Below are 15,306 nucleotides of genomic sequence, written 5' to 3' on the forward strand. Positions count from 1 at the left end.
AATTTAACTTTAATTATTTTATATTAAATCTTGCACTGTAATACAAATTACACCCATTGAATGGTATTTACAACAGTTTGCACAGTAAGTTATTATTCGATGGTTGCTGAAAAACTTGCTGACTGGTCCCAACTTTCAATTAACTAATCAATCATTCATATAATTCACTAATCAGCCTTGTCCTTTGTTTTAGCCTGGTATCCAGGCAATTAAGAATCTCAAGAATGCCCTAAACAAACTTCTTTTTTGCAATAATTCTTTGGCTACCATCTTCAAAATATCTTTATTGGAGATAAATTAAATTCGTGGTCCAGACGTGAATCACACAACTTATAGCTTGATGCAAAAAAAAATGCATGAAACAGATTTAAAACATTTTCCTTAGTAATTGCCTCCATGGCCCAGTAGATGAATGCACTGCGGTGTTTTGCCACACAGACCAAGGTGGTCATAGGCTGGATCCTTGGATTGTGCTGGGTTAGTATGTCTCAGTCAGAGCAATGGGAAGGGCACTCCAATTGGCCTGACTATTCCTGGACAAGGGAGAGGGAAAATTAAAGCAGTTAGGGTTCCTACTCCTGATCGCATCAGCAGCACTTGCTGAAAACGAACATGTAATATACACTTCGAGTAAGGCGGAATCTAATTTCATTGTGATTCCCCACATGTTTAAATAGCATGCCACTACTTACCGTCTGGACTCACATGGAGAACAGTCACTTGGTAGCTAAAGGCTGTTGGAACTGTACCCTAGCATGAGTCAGTAGCTTCATCAGTGGAGAGAAGGAAATTGAGGGAAAAGTTTTCTTTATATACTTAATAACAGACACAAGAGTATTATTAGACTGTAATTTAATTGATGGATAAAGCTAGAAAATAGACTCCTAGATTGTTTTTGGAACATTTGGGTTTATTCAAACCACATTAGCAGGTTGCCCAAGATCATATTTAAACTCTAAGAAAAACCTTTGTAAAACATGACAACACATTTCTTGTGACTAATCATTTTGAGAAAAATATTGAGTGTTTAATGGTTTAGCTCTGTGTACCAACTTGCTCCTTCAACTCAAGGTTTGTTTCCCACTGCTGTAGTTACCGTAAATTTTTAAAAAGACAAGAATACAGTTTTACTTTACCTTCTCCTTTTCTAAGCCACACTCTGGATAGAAGACAGACAGTGAGTACTCATATCCAATCCTGCGCAAGTGGTCTGCTACTATGCTATTTGCAGCCTGAATCAACAAAGAATCCTCATCTGTGGAAGGATGCTGATGACGATGACCATATGCAGGTAACTGTCCATTTAAACCAGGGTGCGTTAATTCATGAACAAGCTGATTTCGAAGTTGAGACTGGCCAACAGAAAATTTATAAGTGAAGCAAATGACTAAAAAAGTACTACACAAACTTTCTCATCTAGTATGGAGCTTAAAATTTTCACTTATTTCATCTGAAATTATCGTTATGATGCTGGATGATGTGCAAATTAGCATTCATGGAAACTTGTCAAATATGTACTATATAAAGTAAATACATAACCAATGTATAATCTATATACTGTATAATTATTAATTGGCTTAAATGTATATATATATTGGAATAAATGTGGATTCCAAAGAAATACATGTGATGTCTTATAGAAGTCAAGTACCAGGAACTTTAAAATCTACTGTAAAGATGAATTTAATGTGAGGCATGCAAATGTGAGGATTTAGCTGTTTAAAACCCAATTACAATCAACTCAATACTGCAATTCAATTGGCTTGACATTTGCTAAGTGATCCATACAGAATCACAAAATTATAGAAATATGGAAACTTTATTTTGCTTCATATGAAGGTACTACATTTCTTATTTCATATTTAACACTTAAATATTGAAGTATTAATATGCGACAAGAATATGGACTAGGGATATCAAAATGGTCTAGCCTTAAATTTTATGAATTTTTAATTAGATGTAAATACACACTGTAGGATCATTATTACAGAGAGGCCATAAGATAAATGGAACACTTTTGATCAAGATAAATAAGTACCTTTAAAGAATCTAAGACACCCCGATTTTTGAATGTCTGATAAAGTCTCCTCCGAAGCTCTTCTGAAGAAATAGCTTCACTAGTACCAGATGCCATTTTAGATTCTGTTTATACACTGCAATACATTAAAACAGAAAGATACTTAATGTATGTATAATACAAAATATAGGCATCAAGATAGTATGAAATATCTTTTTTACATTTCTTCTGCAATGATAATAGTTACAAATACACCTACACTATGAGTAAACAATGTTAAAAATATATTAATAACTGGGCAAAACTATGGATTTGACATGTGTCCTGTCACTTGGTTAAAATCCAGCCCAAATCTCCCCTCTACTTTGATTCTGTGACTATCGTCAGATTGCCTGTCCAACATTAAAATACGGATGAATCAGAAGCTCAACAATGGCAAGAATAAAACAATCCTCTTTGACCCCACCGCAGACTCCATGTACTAGCTTGTGATCCCTCCCACTCACAGATTTCTGCTTAAGTTGAACCCAACAGTGCGCAACCTGGGTGTACTACTCAATCCTGAGCCGAGCTTCAAAGCTCACATCTAGTTCATTGCCAAGATTGCCTACTTCCAACTCTGAAACTTTCCCGCACTGCTCCTTCCTCATCCCAACTGCCTTTAAAATCCTCAACAACACCTTGGTCGCATCTAGACTCCTTGGCCTCCCAAGCTCCACCTTACATAAACTGTTAATCATCCAAAACCCAGCAATCCCATCATAACTCACACTCATCCATCGATCTGATCTTTGCCAATCTCCATTGGCTCCAATCTGTCTGTACTTCAATTTTAAAACACTTGTCCTGTCTTCAAATCCCTCCAAGACCTCGACACTTCTGACCTTTACAACTACCTCCAGCTTCATACACCTGCCAGCACCCGCTGCTCTACTGAGCAGCCCTGCTGCTCATCAGTGGCAAAGCCTACTGCCTTGGAGCTAAATTTACTGTCATACAAGAGATAACGACACTTGTATAATTATTAATGGTGTTCCACTAAATACTAAACCATCTTTAGCGAAGCCTTACCAAGTTTTCTACCCCTAAGTACAGTGAGGTTAAAGCCATTGCACAATGTAGATTAAAGCAGCCCCTACAACTGCAGCCCTGTGGATCCTCTATTGCTTGCACCAAGGTTCATTAATTTCTGTTTAGCATTTTGCCCGTTTCCATATGTCTCACTCAGCATACACTTTTAAATGGGTTTACACTCCCGTCTCCCTCGGAACATTTCCTCCACATTAACAGCTTGTAAACAACAGAACGGCACTATCCGCAATTCATAGAGTAAGGAATCTTACAACACCAGGTTATAGTCCAACTGTTCATAGAGCACAGGAGGCTATTCGGCCCATCCTGCCTTTGGCGGCTCGATTGAAAGAGCTATACAATTAGTCCCAGTGCCCTCTGCTCGTTCCTGAAGTTAAAGGCCCTCTGTCTGTGTGTCTCTCTCTCTATCTCCCCGCAGATGCTCTTTTAAAGGCGCCGCGTCGATACGCACCGCAATTCACCAGCGGCGCAGGCACCACCCGGAGTCCGAGACACTGCTCTGACGGTGCTCGCGCTTAACCCCCTCCACCAACCGTCACCCCCGATAATCTCACCCTCATCACTCCAGCAACCGCGAGACGCCACAACGCCAGCGCGCGCGCGGCGCCGTTACGTCACGCGCAAATCGGCCGTTATAACACCGCCCACCCCCTTCAGAAGCGTAAATTGGATTGGTTTAAAGGCGACGCGCGCCTGAAGACGCTAGCGAGCGATTGGTTCGTATGTTAAATAAATCGCGCGCTGGGGGCGGTTCCTCTTCCAGCTCCGCCCCACCCCGTCCTTGTGAGGCCTCAGTCGCGGCGAGTCCGGTTGCTGGGCAGACTCTTCCCATAACGGTTCGCTGGTCGAGAAGCCGCGCGTCGCCCCGGGTCTCACCGTAGTGAGGAGACGCGGTGAGTGTTTGCGGAGCGGATGATTGATTGAGGGAGGCAGGCTCGCCGTACATCGCCTTGTCGCAGGCTCTTCCCGTGTGCCCGGGGTAAGGGAACCGGGATTAACAGCGCAGGGAGCCGGCTCACGGATTCTGAACTGTGGTTAAGATCCGAGTTTACCTTTAATCGGAAGCACTCGGGTTTGGAGACGGGAGCTGCACCAGCCTCACCTTCACCGTCCGGTTGGCTTTACTTCCTATAATTAAAATTTATAACTTCAGGCGGACTAAAGTTTGGGAGCTCCTTTTCTTCTCATTAACAGAATTGTCATACGTACGAAAAAGACCAGCTGGTCCATTCAGACATTGTTGCATTATCCCGCCCCTCGATCCCCAGACACCAGCAGCCATCACAAACAAGTTCCAGGTGATCACAGTGACAAAGAGGTACATCAGCCAACATCCCACCTACCTTTCTGTGCACAATGATATCGGTACAGCTCCTCTCGGAGATTTGCCGTGAATCTTCACTTGCTGCACACACTGGCAACTTATCCGAAAGGTCGATGATCCTCTGCGAAAAGAAAAACTTCCTGATATCTGGGGGGTGGGAAGAAGTGTTTAGCCATAATGATCCGGCCATCATGGTGTCGGGCAGGCTTGATGGACCAGCTGGTCTTTTCCTGCCTGTCAATTTTATATGTATCGAACCTGGTTCTATGCTTATCTATCGCCCTAACCTATCCAATTCAAATAGTGCCCCCTTGCACACAGCTTAGTCTCTTCATTTTAAATACTTCAATTAAGTCTCCCTGAAGTTTACGCATTTCTAGAGTGAAATGGTCCAGGTCCCTGAGCTATTGTGCTAACTAAGGGCTTTTAAACTGGATACTAATTTAGTGGCCCTCCTTTGAACTTTTTCCAGTGCCTCTCTATTCTGCACTATGTGAGGGGACCAGACCTGGGCACAGTGTTCTAGCTGAGGCCTAACCAAGTTCTTGTGTAAGGACACTGGTGTTTTTAGTGCTATATTGGTTTGCCCTAGTTATATATCCTAATACTATATTTGCTTTCACTGTAGCCTTGTGGCACTGCTTGTGAATCTTTAAAGACTCCTGCAAAAGTAGTTTAAAAGCTTGTATTTCTGGAATTTAGTTTTTATTTCAGATTTACAAGAGTTAATGCTGTGTTGAGTTACATCATTCAAAATTGTTTTTGGTGATCTAACTATCTTTTTCCATCTTTTATATTCCTTCTACTCTTCCCTCCCCCACTGCCCCCCATACTACATGTCTCCTAAATGCAGCAGTCATCACAAGATGATTAGAGATGAGAAAGGCAGTTCAGTCCATCCAGAAAATCCTAAAGTCCCCTGATTCATATCTTGAGCATATGTACTTAACTGCAGAACAAAAAAAACTAAAGTTTAATCTGTTTTGATAGTTCTTGTGGATTTGTGATTCATTAATTTTAAAGTGAACTTTATTTTCTCTAGTTTATTATACAGGTTGGATCTGAAATATGTCTGGTAGTTTTTATTTTGTTGTAGTTGGTCACCATGACAACCCTGTTTTTGAGATGGAGTTTCTTCCAGCAGGCAAAATGGAGCCCAAAGTGAGTATGTAGTACTTTAATGGACTGTTACTAGGAAATTACTGTAATAAGTACCATGACACACCCAAACTTCACAGATGACAAATTTCCATTTCAATTTTTTCTTTAAATTTTTGTGCTCCTTAATTTAAGGGATGGAACGCTTCCCGTTACAGGCACCCAATATCAGCATCAAAGAGTCCTCGGTCAAATATAGGCTGTTGCAATATATAAACTCCCTCTACTCTGCCCCAACAATCTCTCAGCTGCCAATCTCTGAAGAGTACCTACTGCATCATTGTCACTGCTTCCATTTCCTACATTAACCATTCTGTGACCTGAGTGAGATTGCCAAAAAGTGTTGAACTACTGACCCATTCCATTAAGAACAGGATTGAGATTGCCCAAATTCATTTCACAAAGGACCTTAACAACCAGCAGACAGGAGACTTTCATCCCATCACATGGTAATGTAAGCTGACCAACTCTGCTGAATTCTGCAGGAGTCTTGCATGCATAATTGCAAACTCAACTCTCCTTTCTGACTATCATAAACTCACACCTCAGGAGAGCTCACAGTGCATTTGCACAAACAAGACCCCATCAATGTGTCTACTGCTCTGCACTGGGAAATATATGTCCATGGGATCTCATTAGGTGGGGGAGGGAATGAGATGCATGCTCCAGAAAACTCTCTGGAGGTAGAAGCCATGGCACATTCTTATCTGCATGGCAACATCACCCTTCAGATAACTGGCTCTTCAGCTACACTGGCAGAGAGTTACTGACGGCAACTGATCGGCTCTTTGTACATGTATGAGATTAGATCTGCCCAGCCACAGTTCAGGCATCTTGGGGTTCTAATGCTCACATAGCCTTATTAAAAGTAAATATTGGAGCTCTGCATCTGGTTCTTATTCTGTGCACAGGCTGAGGATACATTTGTGTTAGAGACAGTGCAAACTTCGTTGGATAAATTTTCAAACTGCGCTAGTGATTTTGTTTGGGTTATTTTGTTATTACCGAAACAAAACATAGACGTGGTAAAGAATTTACTGCAAGGAAAGATGTAGAAATACATGATGATCACTACCCCAGCTATAGACTTTGATAGGCTATCACTTTCTCCACCAGAGAGAATGGTGGGGTGGGGAAGAAAGAGTGAGCTTTCCCATGACAAGTTTAAATGGGGGGGGGGGGGAAGGATGAGGGGGGAGGAAAAAAGAAACCAGAGAAAAGTAAGGAGAATAAAATATTCTAATGCAATCTTAATGTTGATAAAGTGCCACATAATAGAAACCAGTGTTTTATAAAGGTTCAACATAACTTCCCTTGCTTTTATACTCTTCGCCTCTATAAAGCCCAGGATCCCATATGCTTTTTTAACTGCTTTCTCAACCTGTCATGCCACCTTCAAAGATTTGTGCACATATACCCACAGGTCTCTGTTCCTGCACCCCCTTTAGAATTGTACCATTTAGTTTATATTGCCTCTCCTCGTTCTTCCTGATAAAATGTATCATTTTGCAATCTCAGCGTTAAATTTCATCTGCCATGTGTCCGCCCATTCCTCCAGCCTGTCTGTCCTCTTGGAGTCTGTTACTATCCTCCTCACTGTTTACTACACTTCCAAGTTTTGTCATCTGCAAATTTTGAAATTGTGCCCTGTACACCCAAGTCCAAGTCATTAATATATATCAAGAAAAGCAATGGTCCTTGTACCGACCCCTGGGGAACACTACTGTATACCTTCTTCCAGTCCGAAAAACAAGCGTTCACCACTACTCTCTGTTTCCTGTCACTTAGCCAATTTCGCATCCATGCTGACACTGCCCCTTTTATTCCATGGGTTTTAATTTTGCTGACAAGTCTATTATGTGGCACTTTATCAAACGCCTTTTGAAAGTCCACGTACACATCAACCGCATTGCCCTCATCAACCCTCTGTTACCTCATCAAAAAACTCAATCAAGTTAGTTAAACACGATTTGCCTTTAACAAATCTGTGCTGGCTTTCCTTTATTAATCTACACTTGTCCAAGTGACCATTAATTTTTTCCTGGATTATCGTTTCTAAAAGCTTCCCCACCACCGAGGTTAAACTGACTGGCCTTTAGTTGATGGGTTTATCCTTACACCCTTGTTCAAAAAGGGTGCAACACTTGCAATTCTCCAGTCCTCTGGCACCACCCCCATTTCTAAGGAGGATTAGAAGATTATGACCAGCATCTCTGCAATTTCCACCCTTACTTCCCTTTACAACCCAGGATGCATCCCATCCGAACCGGGTGACTTTTCTACATTACGTACAGCTAGCCTTTCTAGTACCACCTCTTTATCAATTTTTAGCCCATCCAGTATCTCAACTACCTCCTCTTTTACTCTGACTTTGGCAACATCTTCTTCCTTGGTAAAGACAGATTAGTACTCATTTAGTAGCTTAGCCATGCCCTCTGCCTCCATGTGTAGATCTCCTTTTTGGTCTCTAATCAGCCCCACCCCTCCTCTTACTACCCGTTTACTATTTATATGCCCTTAGCAGACTTTTGGATTCCTTTTATGTTAGCCGCCAGCCTATTCTCGTACTCTTTGCCCCTCTTATTTCCTTTTTCACTTCTCTGTACTTTCTATATTCAGCCTGGTTCTCACTTGTATTATCAACCTGACATCTGTCATACGCCCCCTTGATCTGCTTCATCTTACTCTCTATCTCTTTTGTCATCCAGGGAGCCCTGGCTTTGGTTGCCCTATCTTTTCCCTGCATGAGAATGTACCTAGACTGTACCTGAACCACCTCCTCTTTAAAGGCCGCCCATTGATCGAGTACAGTTTTCCCTGCCAATCTTTGATTCCAATTTACCCGGGCCAGGTCTGTTCTCAAGCCACTGAAATTGGCCCTCCTCCAATTAAGTATTTTTACTCTAGATTGCTCCTTGTCCTTTTCCATAAGTAATCTAAACCTTATGATACTATGATCACTGTTCCCTAAATGTTCCCCCACTGACACTTGCTCCACTTGACCCACCTCATTCCCCAGAACCAGATCCAGCAATGCCTCCTTCATCGTTGGGTCGGAAACATGCTGAACAAGAAAGTTCTCCTCAACACACTTCAGAAATTCCTCCCCCTCTTTGCCTTTTACGCCAGTACTATCCCAGTCTATTAGGATAGTTGAAGTCCCCCATTATCACTACTCTCTAGTTCTTGCATCTCTCTGTAATTTCCCTGCAAATTTGCTCCTCTGTATCCTTCCCACTAGTTGGTGGCCTATAGAATACACCCAGTAGTGTAATGGCGCCTCCTATTGTTTCTTAACTCTGACCAAATAGATTCTGTCCTTGATCCCTTAAGGATCCCCACTCTCCAGCATTGCAATATTCTCCTTAATCAATACTGCCACCTGCCTTCCCCCCCACCTCCACCCCGCTCCTTTTTTTCCTTCCCTATCTTGAACACCTTGTATCCAGGAATATTTAGTACCCAATCCCGCCCTTTTTTGATCCAGGTCTCTGTTGTCGTCACAATATCATATTCCCATGTGGCTATTTGCGCCTGCAGCTCACCAACCTTATTTACTACCCTTTGTGCATTTACACACACGTGCTCTAAACCTATGTTAGACCTTCTTGTATTCTCTTAGTCTGATCCCACCTAATACTGTACTATTTCTTACTCTAGTGCTATCTGTCTCTCCCAATCCTTTGTGCAACTTGTTTCTCCTTTCTAATCCTACATCCTGGTGCCCATTCCCCCATTCCCATTCGTGGAAGGGTCGAGAACCAGAGGACACAGATTTAAGGTGATTGGCAAAAGAACCAAGGGCGACATGAGGAAAAACATTTTAAAGCAGCGAGTAGTTATGATCTGGAATGCGCTGCCCGAGAACTAACTCTTCTCCAACACCTAAATTCCCTGTCTCTACCCTTCACAAACTTCAAATTATTGAGACCTCTGCAGTCCACACCCCCTCCTTCAAAGTCCTACACGCCCATCTTGTCCTTGCATGCTGCACTAGCTTCCTGTGCCCTAGCAAATCAATTTCAAGAGCCTTGTCTTTAAATGCCTCTGACCTTGCTTGACCCTGGGTGATCTTCTCCAGCATATGTACCTATACACTTGTTTCTGTGACACCAGGTAACTGTTTGTTTTCCACACCACCACCAAAAATCGGTCCTTTAATCATTACACCTGTCATTTGTAATTCTCTCCCTCAACCATATCTTTTGCAAAAGCCTCCTGACCTTTTTCTTTGACCATGCCTTTGAGCTCTGTCTCACTCCTCTTTCTCCCCTACCCCCGCCTCTTTAGTTTGACAGTGTATGTCCTGTAGCTACTAGGACTTTGACTTGGTTGCTTTAATGATAATTGAGGGAAATATTGATTCCATACTAGCCACTGCACAGTCTGAATCCTTTTGCAGGGTTATCAACTGGAAAGGAAAACTACATTTTTTTTTCCAAATGATTTCTTGGTTATTTGCACGTTATTAAATTTTCTTCTCCAAAACAGGATGATCACCGACACCTTAACCAGTTCATAGCTCATGCTGCTCTTGACCTGGTAGATGAGAACATGTGGTTATCCAACAATATGTACCTGAAGACTGTTGACAAGTTCAATGAATGGTTTGTCTCCGCGTTTGTTACGGCTGGACATATCCTTTTTATGAGTGAATTTTCTCCAATTCTTTGTTCGCCAGGTAGAAGAAAATTCACACAAAAACTTTAATGTTTTTATGTATCTAGTTTAGTTTGCGTGGTGTTCACAGCACTTGGTACACTGATATTTTGCACAGATGTGTTGAGTGTGATTGAAATATTGCGTGAGCTTAGACAGAATTGTGCATGAAAGAGTAATACATTTCTGGCTAGGGGGGAGAAGAAAGGGACAGGCAACCTGGATTGGGTTGCTACTTTTTGTTTTACCCTACTACAGTGGTGAAGTTCTGCAGTAATGTGCTGTTCTTTTTCACTACTCTGGCTAGGTTTGTTGAGTTGAGTTAACTCTCCAGGTAGAGGGCCTGGTATTTCCTCAGCTCCAAGTAGAAGCTATACACCATCCACTTGAATTGGCATGTGTCCCACAGGTACTTTATCAATATGCTGTGAGAGTGGTTATGCTCCATCATTGAGGTGCTATAGAATTACAGAAAAATGGACACCTGGAAGTGCAGTATTATAGATATATCTTGAATGTGAACGGTTTACATCAAATTTAAGTTTGGATTTTAACCATATGCTAGAAAACCCAGGATTGAATCTCAGTGACTGTTGTTGCATTGTTTTCCCCTATATCTAGAGTACATAAAGTAGGAATGAGATTGTGACTTCAATAGTGCTTTGAAATGAAGACAAAGTTCTGGTGGTTCTTGAAAAGGCTGTCAAGGAGTAATAAAATTCCTGTATTCAACATTATTGTGATGTAAATTTCTAGGTAGGGTCTGCCCAAACTTGTTTCTCACAAAACCCTCAATTAGAAATGGGAGATGTTCACTCTGTCTCTTTAGTCTCAATTTAAACATGGATCCCAGAGGAGAAAGGACTGTGTTCTAAATCACTGCCAGTCAATCCCCTCTCCTTTCAGTTTAAGTAATTGGGAAGTAGGATTGATAAATGCACAGTATTGAGCACTGTGGCTGTTTTTTATTTTTAATCTATTCTTATGCTGGATAATTGGAAACACAATAATGAACACAGAATAATACAAAGATTGAAAGTTAGTGTGTGGCCCAGTGACTTCACATACAAGCACAAAACTATCTCAATGGAGACCATTAGAGGTACTCAAAGGAACGTTTTCATATTTGTGTACTGCAACTGTACTGTTAACTACAAAGTGGTATCTGCTTTTCAGTGACAAGTATCAACTCTTGGAGTTCTTGCCTGTTAGTCTTGAAATTCCTATTCTTAATATCTATTCTGTACATTGGTATATTCCTTTAGTAATTTTCACGTATAAATGTGAAAACCTTTATTTTTATATCTCTAGCGTTCTCCATTGAGATGGTTTGAGTTTGTAAGTGAACTTAAACCCCACAAGAAGTAGGTTCAACCAGTTGGATTTGACACTGCATGGAATATGGAGTGTCAAACCTGTTTTTTTTAAAAAAGTGCTAAGGGGAGTCCCTGGGCACTTAAACCAGCCTGGAGTTGGTTTAAATGTTCATCGTAGATGCTCCTGCCCACACTGTCTAAACATTTAAATTTTAACCACTTCTCCAAGTGTAGAATCATAATTCAAGTCAGGAATTATAAGCAACACACTGCCTGCCTGGAATGGATACTGCAGCACCATAACTCTGAAAGTGAAGTTTGAGCAGTATAGTAGTCATAACCTCCAGAGCACTAGGAAACATTGTCAGTTGTTCCTTACATTGTGCTTTCTTTGAGTGCTTTGTGTTTTAAGGACCTTACCAGTAGATGCAACAGTGAAGTGAAACACTAATGGGGTCAGCGCATTGGACTCCATCTAATGGTGCAGACTCTGCTTTGAGAGGTTTGAGACATTTGTAACAATTTACCTATAGTTCTTAAAAATTGTCATTGTAGTGTAGTTGTTTCATGCAGTTATAAGAAATAGAAACACAAGTACATGTGCTGAAAAAGTGAGTGAGGTGGAATAAATGCTTCCAATTTTTATGCTTGTTATGCTTCCTTAATTCTGCTTCACATATGAGATTCATTATGTTGCATGATGTTCGGCAAGAAGATGGAATAAAAAATTTCTTTAATGATGTCTATGACCTGTACATTAAAGTAAGCAGATTTTACAATTTAATTCTGGCATCAGTTTTGTTTTCCCACTGGGACAGATGAAAATTAGGATGTCATACTGTCAAACTTTAACCTATGTCTGATTAATCTTGACATTTAATACTTTTCATATTCCATATGTTCATAAAGAACATGTTTAGATTAACCAGTAAATGCTGAGATCTGATTTTAATGGGTTTGTGATGAGACTATTCTGAATACAGTGTGGAAAATTGAATGCAGACAATGATCTAAAAGACCCCCTTCATGTTTGTGAGGCAGGTCTGAAGACTTCCTGGTCTTGGGTAAAGAAGCAAAACTGAATCGCCCCACAAATCCGTATGATAACCAGATATTATGCTATCTACAAGAGCTAATGAAAAATCATTAAATCTATACGGACAACTTTTTAGTCCTATATAACTAACTTTCCACATCTTTGATATGAAATACATTTATTTTAAATATAACTATAGACAAACTGCCAATCCTGGATCTATTCATCTTTATAACTATTGTACAGGTTTATTTTTAATTAAACATTCCCACACTCTAATGTACTTTTTTTTTCCTCCAGTTTGCCATGAATCCATTTTATGAACCTAACGCCCTCATTCGATCAACAGCCTTTGACAGAAAAGTTCAGTTCTTGGGAAAGAAGCATCTGCTGAGTTGAACATTTAATAAATGGTGGTACACGTGTGTGTATATATACTAAAGATTACAGGATGTCAGAACGACCGTTATTCTGTATATTAACATTTATTATGTCACAAAGTGGTTGGTGATTTTACTGGCAGTTCTGCTACCCCTTTAAGCTTATTTTTTCTACATGTATATGTTGGTAAACTTTAGTGATAGCCCAAATGCAATGGAATATGTCAGTTACTAGTCCAGGTCCTGTTATCTTACAGCAAATGTGTGCAAGTTGAACACCATTTTCTTTGTAATTAGTCAGATATGTTTTAATCAGCTTTAAAAAAGTGTGTACATCTATATTAAAAAAAAATCTTGAATCTGTATGCACTTGGTCTACAAACACTTTTTGCATTGCTTTTTGTATTAAATTCCTGTCTATTTTAAACTTCTCACTGTAGTTATAGCCTCCTGTCAGAGTTGGTGCTATGGAATGCCTCAGCCTGTACAGCAAAGAAATGACCAACTATTTCCTCTGCTTCCCAAATTGTTGCAAGTTCTATTAAAAGTATAAAATCAAGATATATCCTATAAAATAAGGACAGAATACATAACTTCCAAATAGAGGCTGAATTACATCTGTGCTCCCTGCTTCACCTGAAGACTGTGTGGTTTTGATTACCTATATGCACTGCCACAGATAATCTGCAACTCATCGAATTTTCTTTTGCTAAAGATACAAATTAGATTTTTATTTTGTGTAACACAAACTTAGGTGATGAGACACTGGTCATAAACTCATCATTTTTAGTCATCTGCAAGAAATGGTTTCCTCAAAATTAATACAGGTAGTTATTGTAAGAGTCCTCATCAACATTCACATCCACACCACTCTGATTATTTTTTGCTTTGCTGTTTTCATGCACAGATTGGCTACCACATTCCTGACATTACAACATTAAGGGTATTATATAAGTACAAGTTATTTAAGTCTTAGAAAAATATGGAAAACTGGACTAAAGTTCTTAAGAATCACCTTATGGCTTGCCCTCAATTATACATGCACTTGCTCCTCCCTGGCCATCTGACAACCTCCTCCACTCCTCAGGCCTTACCATGGTTGAGGGGTTAGTGATCCAATAGTGTTTTCTGATCCTTTAAAAGCTGTAACCCCAATTGTTACTGAAGTCCCAATCTGCCAAGCAACACCTATGCTTTCAGCCCCACAGAAATGTAGATTATGTATTTCATTTTACTGCACTGGATTGCAAATAGTATGGAGGAAGTAAATCAAGAAAGTTATTTTAAATTAAATAGAACAAGGGTTTAAACTAGTAAAAGGCAAATTTAGGATCTAAGTTCTTTACACAAAGTGTGACTGACATCTGAAATGAACTCTTGATTAGTGGGAAGAAAAAACCCTGGAATCAGTTAATAACCAAGTGGTTACTACATGGGAAGGATGGTAGGGAGGCTTTAGGATAACTAAATGGATGGGCTAAGTGGCCTCCTTCATCCATAATTATCTTTTGACATCTTCAGTGCCCTTTTTATACTGTGCCAATAGCAACGAGCTGCAGCGCTTGACAATTTAGGAGAAATAAAGAAGTTTTCAGTTGAAGGTTCAAGTGGTATCGTAAACTAAAAATTACAATTTTTAACAAGTTAAATTATGGTGGAATGTTATTTTAACAATGAAAGTTGACCAAATGGTTTCAAAAATTGTAATCATTGATAAAGGAAACCACTGCATTCTCTTCACCCTATGAAAGGCTCTTAAATTCTAGTTTGTTCTATTTCAAAACTTGGATATTACAAAACTAAATTGTACCATTGTTTTGCAAATGCTGTCAACTACATGAACATTATTGCATAATACTATTACAGCAAGTCTTATGTAACAATTGTAACCACACAACTGTGCATAAAGAATGGATATGGAGATTTCTGAAAAAGATCTGTTGAAATTCACATCACATTTGTTCCCCGAAATCTTTTACAATATTTTAGAATTACATGTTTTATGTATAGGTAGATCATCTGTTGCTTATGCAGAGTCAGATGATATGCTACTTTATATTTAAGCCATGGAGGGGATAACATCAAGGCCACTGATTTAATGATTAAAGTGAAATTCCAATTAACTGGTATTGTGGTTTTTTTGCTACTTTAAGAATCAATTTCACAATTCCATTCATTATTTTATGAAAACCATAAAGAAGGGGCATCTGTATGCATCTCCAGTTTTAAAGCCAAGAATACAAAGCAAGATGTTCGAGTTAGATATCTGGGTGGTAGAATTTTGACAAAGTTCTCCAGATTTCCTGTTGTAATTTCAGCAGAAA

The 15,306-nt window shown here is 39.9% G+C and overlaps 2 protein-coding genes across 10 annotated transcripts in view; one reads left to right on the forward strand and one right to left on the reverse strand.

Annotated features, from left to right (window-relative positions):
• The window catches only part of ofd1 (OFD1 centriole and centriolar satellite protein), a 67,928-nt gene extending 64,249 nt beyond the window's left edge, over positions 1-3,679 (reverse strand). For 5 of the 7 annotated variants that reach the window (XM_067992692.1, XM_067992696.1, XM_067992695.1 and 2 more), the window contains exons 1-3: positions 3,561-3,644; positions 2,039-2,153; positions 1,137-1,352 (exon numbers count right to left, since the gene is read on the reverse strand). In XM_067992692.1, the coding sequence (XP_067848793.1) occupies positions 1,137-1,352; positions 2,039-2,134 (312 nt within the window). In that variant the 5' untranslated portion in view covers positions 2,135-2,153; positions 3,561-3,644. The other 2 variants (XM_067992691.1, XM_067992690.1) reach the window with 2 other exon arrangements.
• Positions 3,680-3,868: 189 nt separating this feature from the next.
• On the forward strand, positions 3,869-15,105 carry trappc2 (trafficking protein particle complex subunit 2). 3 transcript variants are annotated; one of them, XM_067992700.1, is made up of 5 exons: positions 3,869-4,002; positions 5,476-5,594; positions 10,083-10,225; positions 12,241-12,328; positions 12,903-15,105. In XM_067992700.1, the coding sequence occupies exons 2-5, from the start codon at positions 5,502-5,504 to the stop codon at positions 12,999-13,001; spliced, it is 423 nt and encodes a 140-aa protein (XP_067848801.1). In that variant the 5' UTR covers positions 3,869-4,002; positions 5,476-5,501; the 3' UTR covers positions 13,002-15,105. The 3 variants fall into 3 exon arrangements, with proteins under 3 accessions (XP_067848801.1, XP_067848803.1, XP_067848802.1); XM_067992702.1 differs by having other exon boundaries at positions 3,999-4,088; XM_067992701.1 differs by lacking the exon at positions 3,869-4,002 and adding an exon at positions 4,105-4,223.
• The last annotated feature ends 201 nt before the right edge of the window (positions 15,106-15,306 follow it).

Source organism: Heptranchias perlo, chromosome 11, assembly GCF_035084215.1.
Source record: "Heptranchias perlo isolate sHepPer1 chromosome 11, sHepPer1.hap1, whole genome shotgun sequence".
NCBI classification, from domain to species: domain Eukaryota; kingdom Metazoa; phylum Chordata; class Chondrichthyes; order Hexanchiformes; family Hexanchidae; genus Heptranchias; species Heptranchias perlo.

Excerpts from the sequence above, each read along its gene's own strand:
- trappc2 (XM_067992700.1), top strand. The coding sequence starts at position 5,502 with ATGTCTGGTAGTTTTTATTTTGTTGTAGTTGGTCACCATGACAACCCT. Across the intron at positions 5,595-10,082 it reads CAGGCAAAATGGAGCCCAAA|GATGATCACCGACACCTTAA; the intron begins GTGAGTATGTAG and ends TCTCCAAAACAG. Across the intron at positions 12,329-12,902 it reads TCTATGACCTGTACATTAAA|TTTGCCATGAATCCATTTTA; the intron begins GTAAGCAGATTT and ends TTTTTCCTCCAG.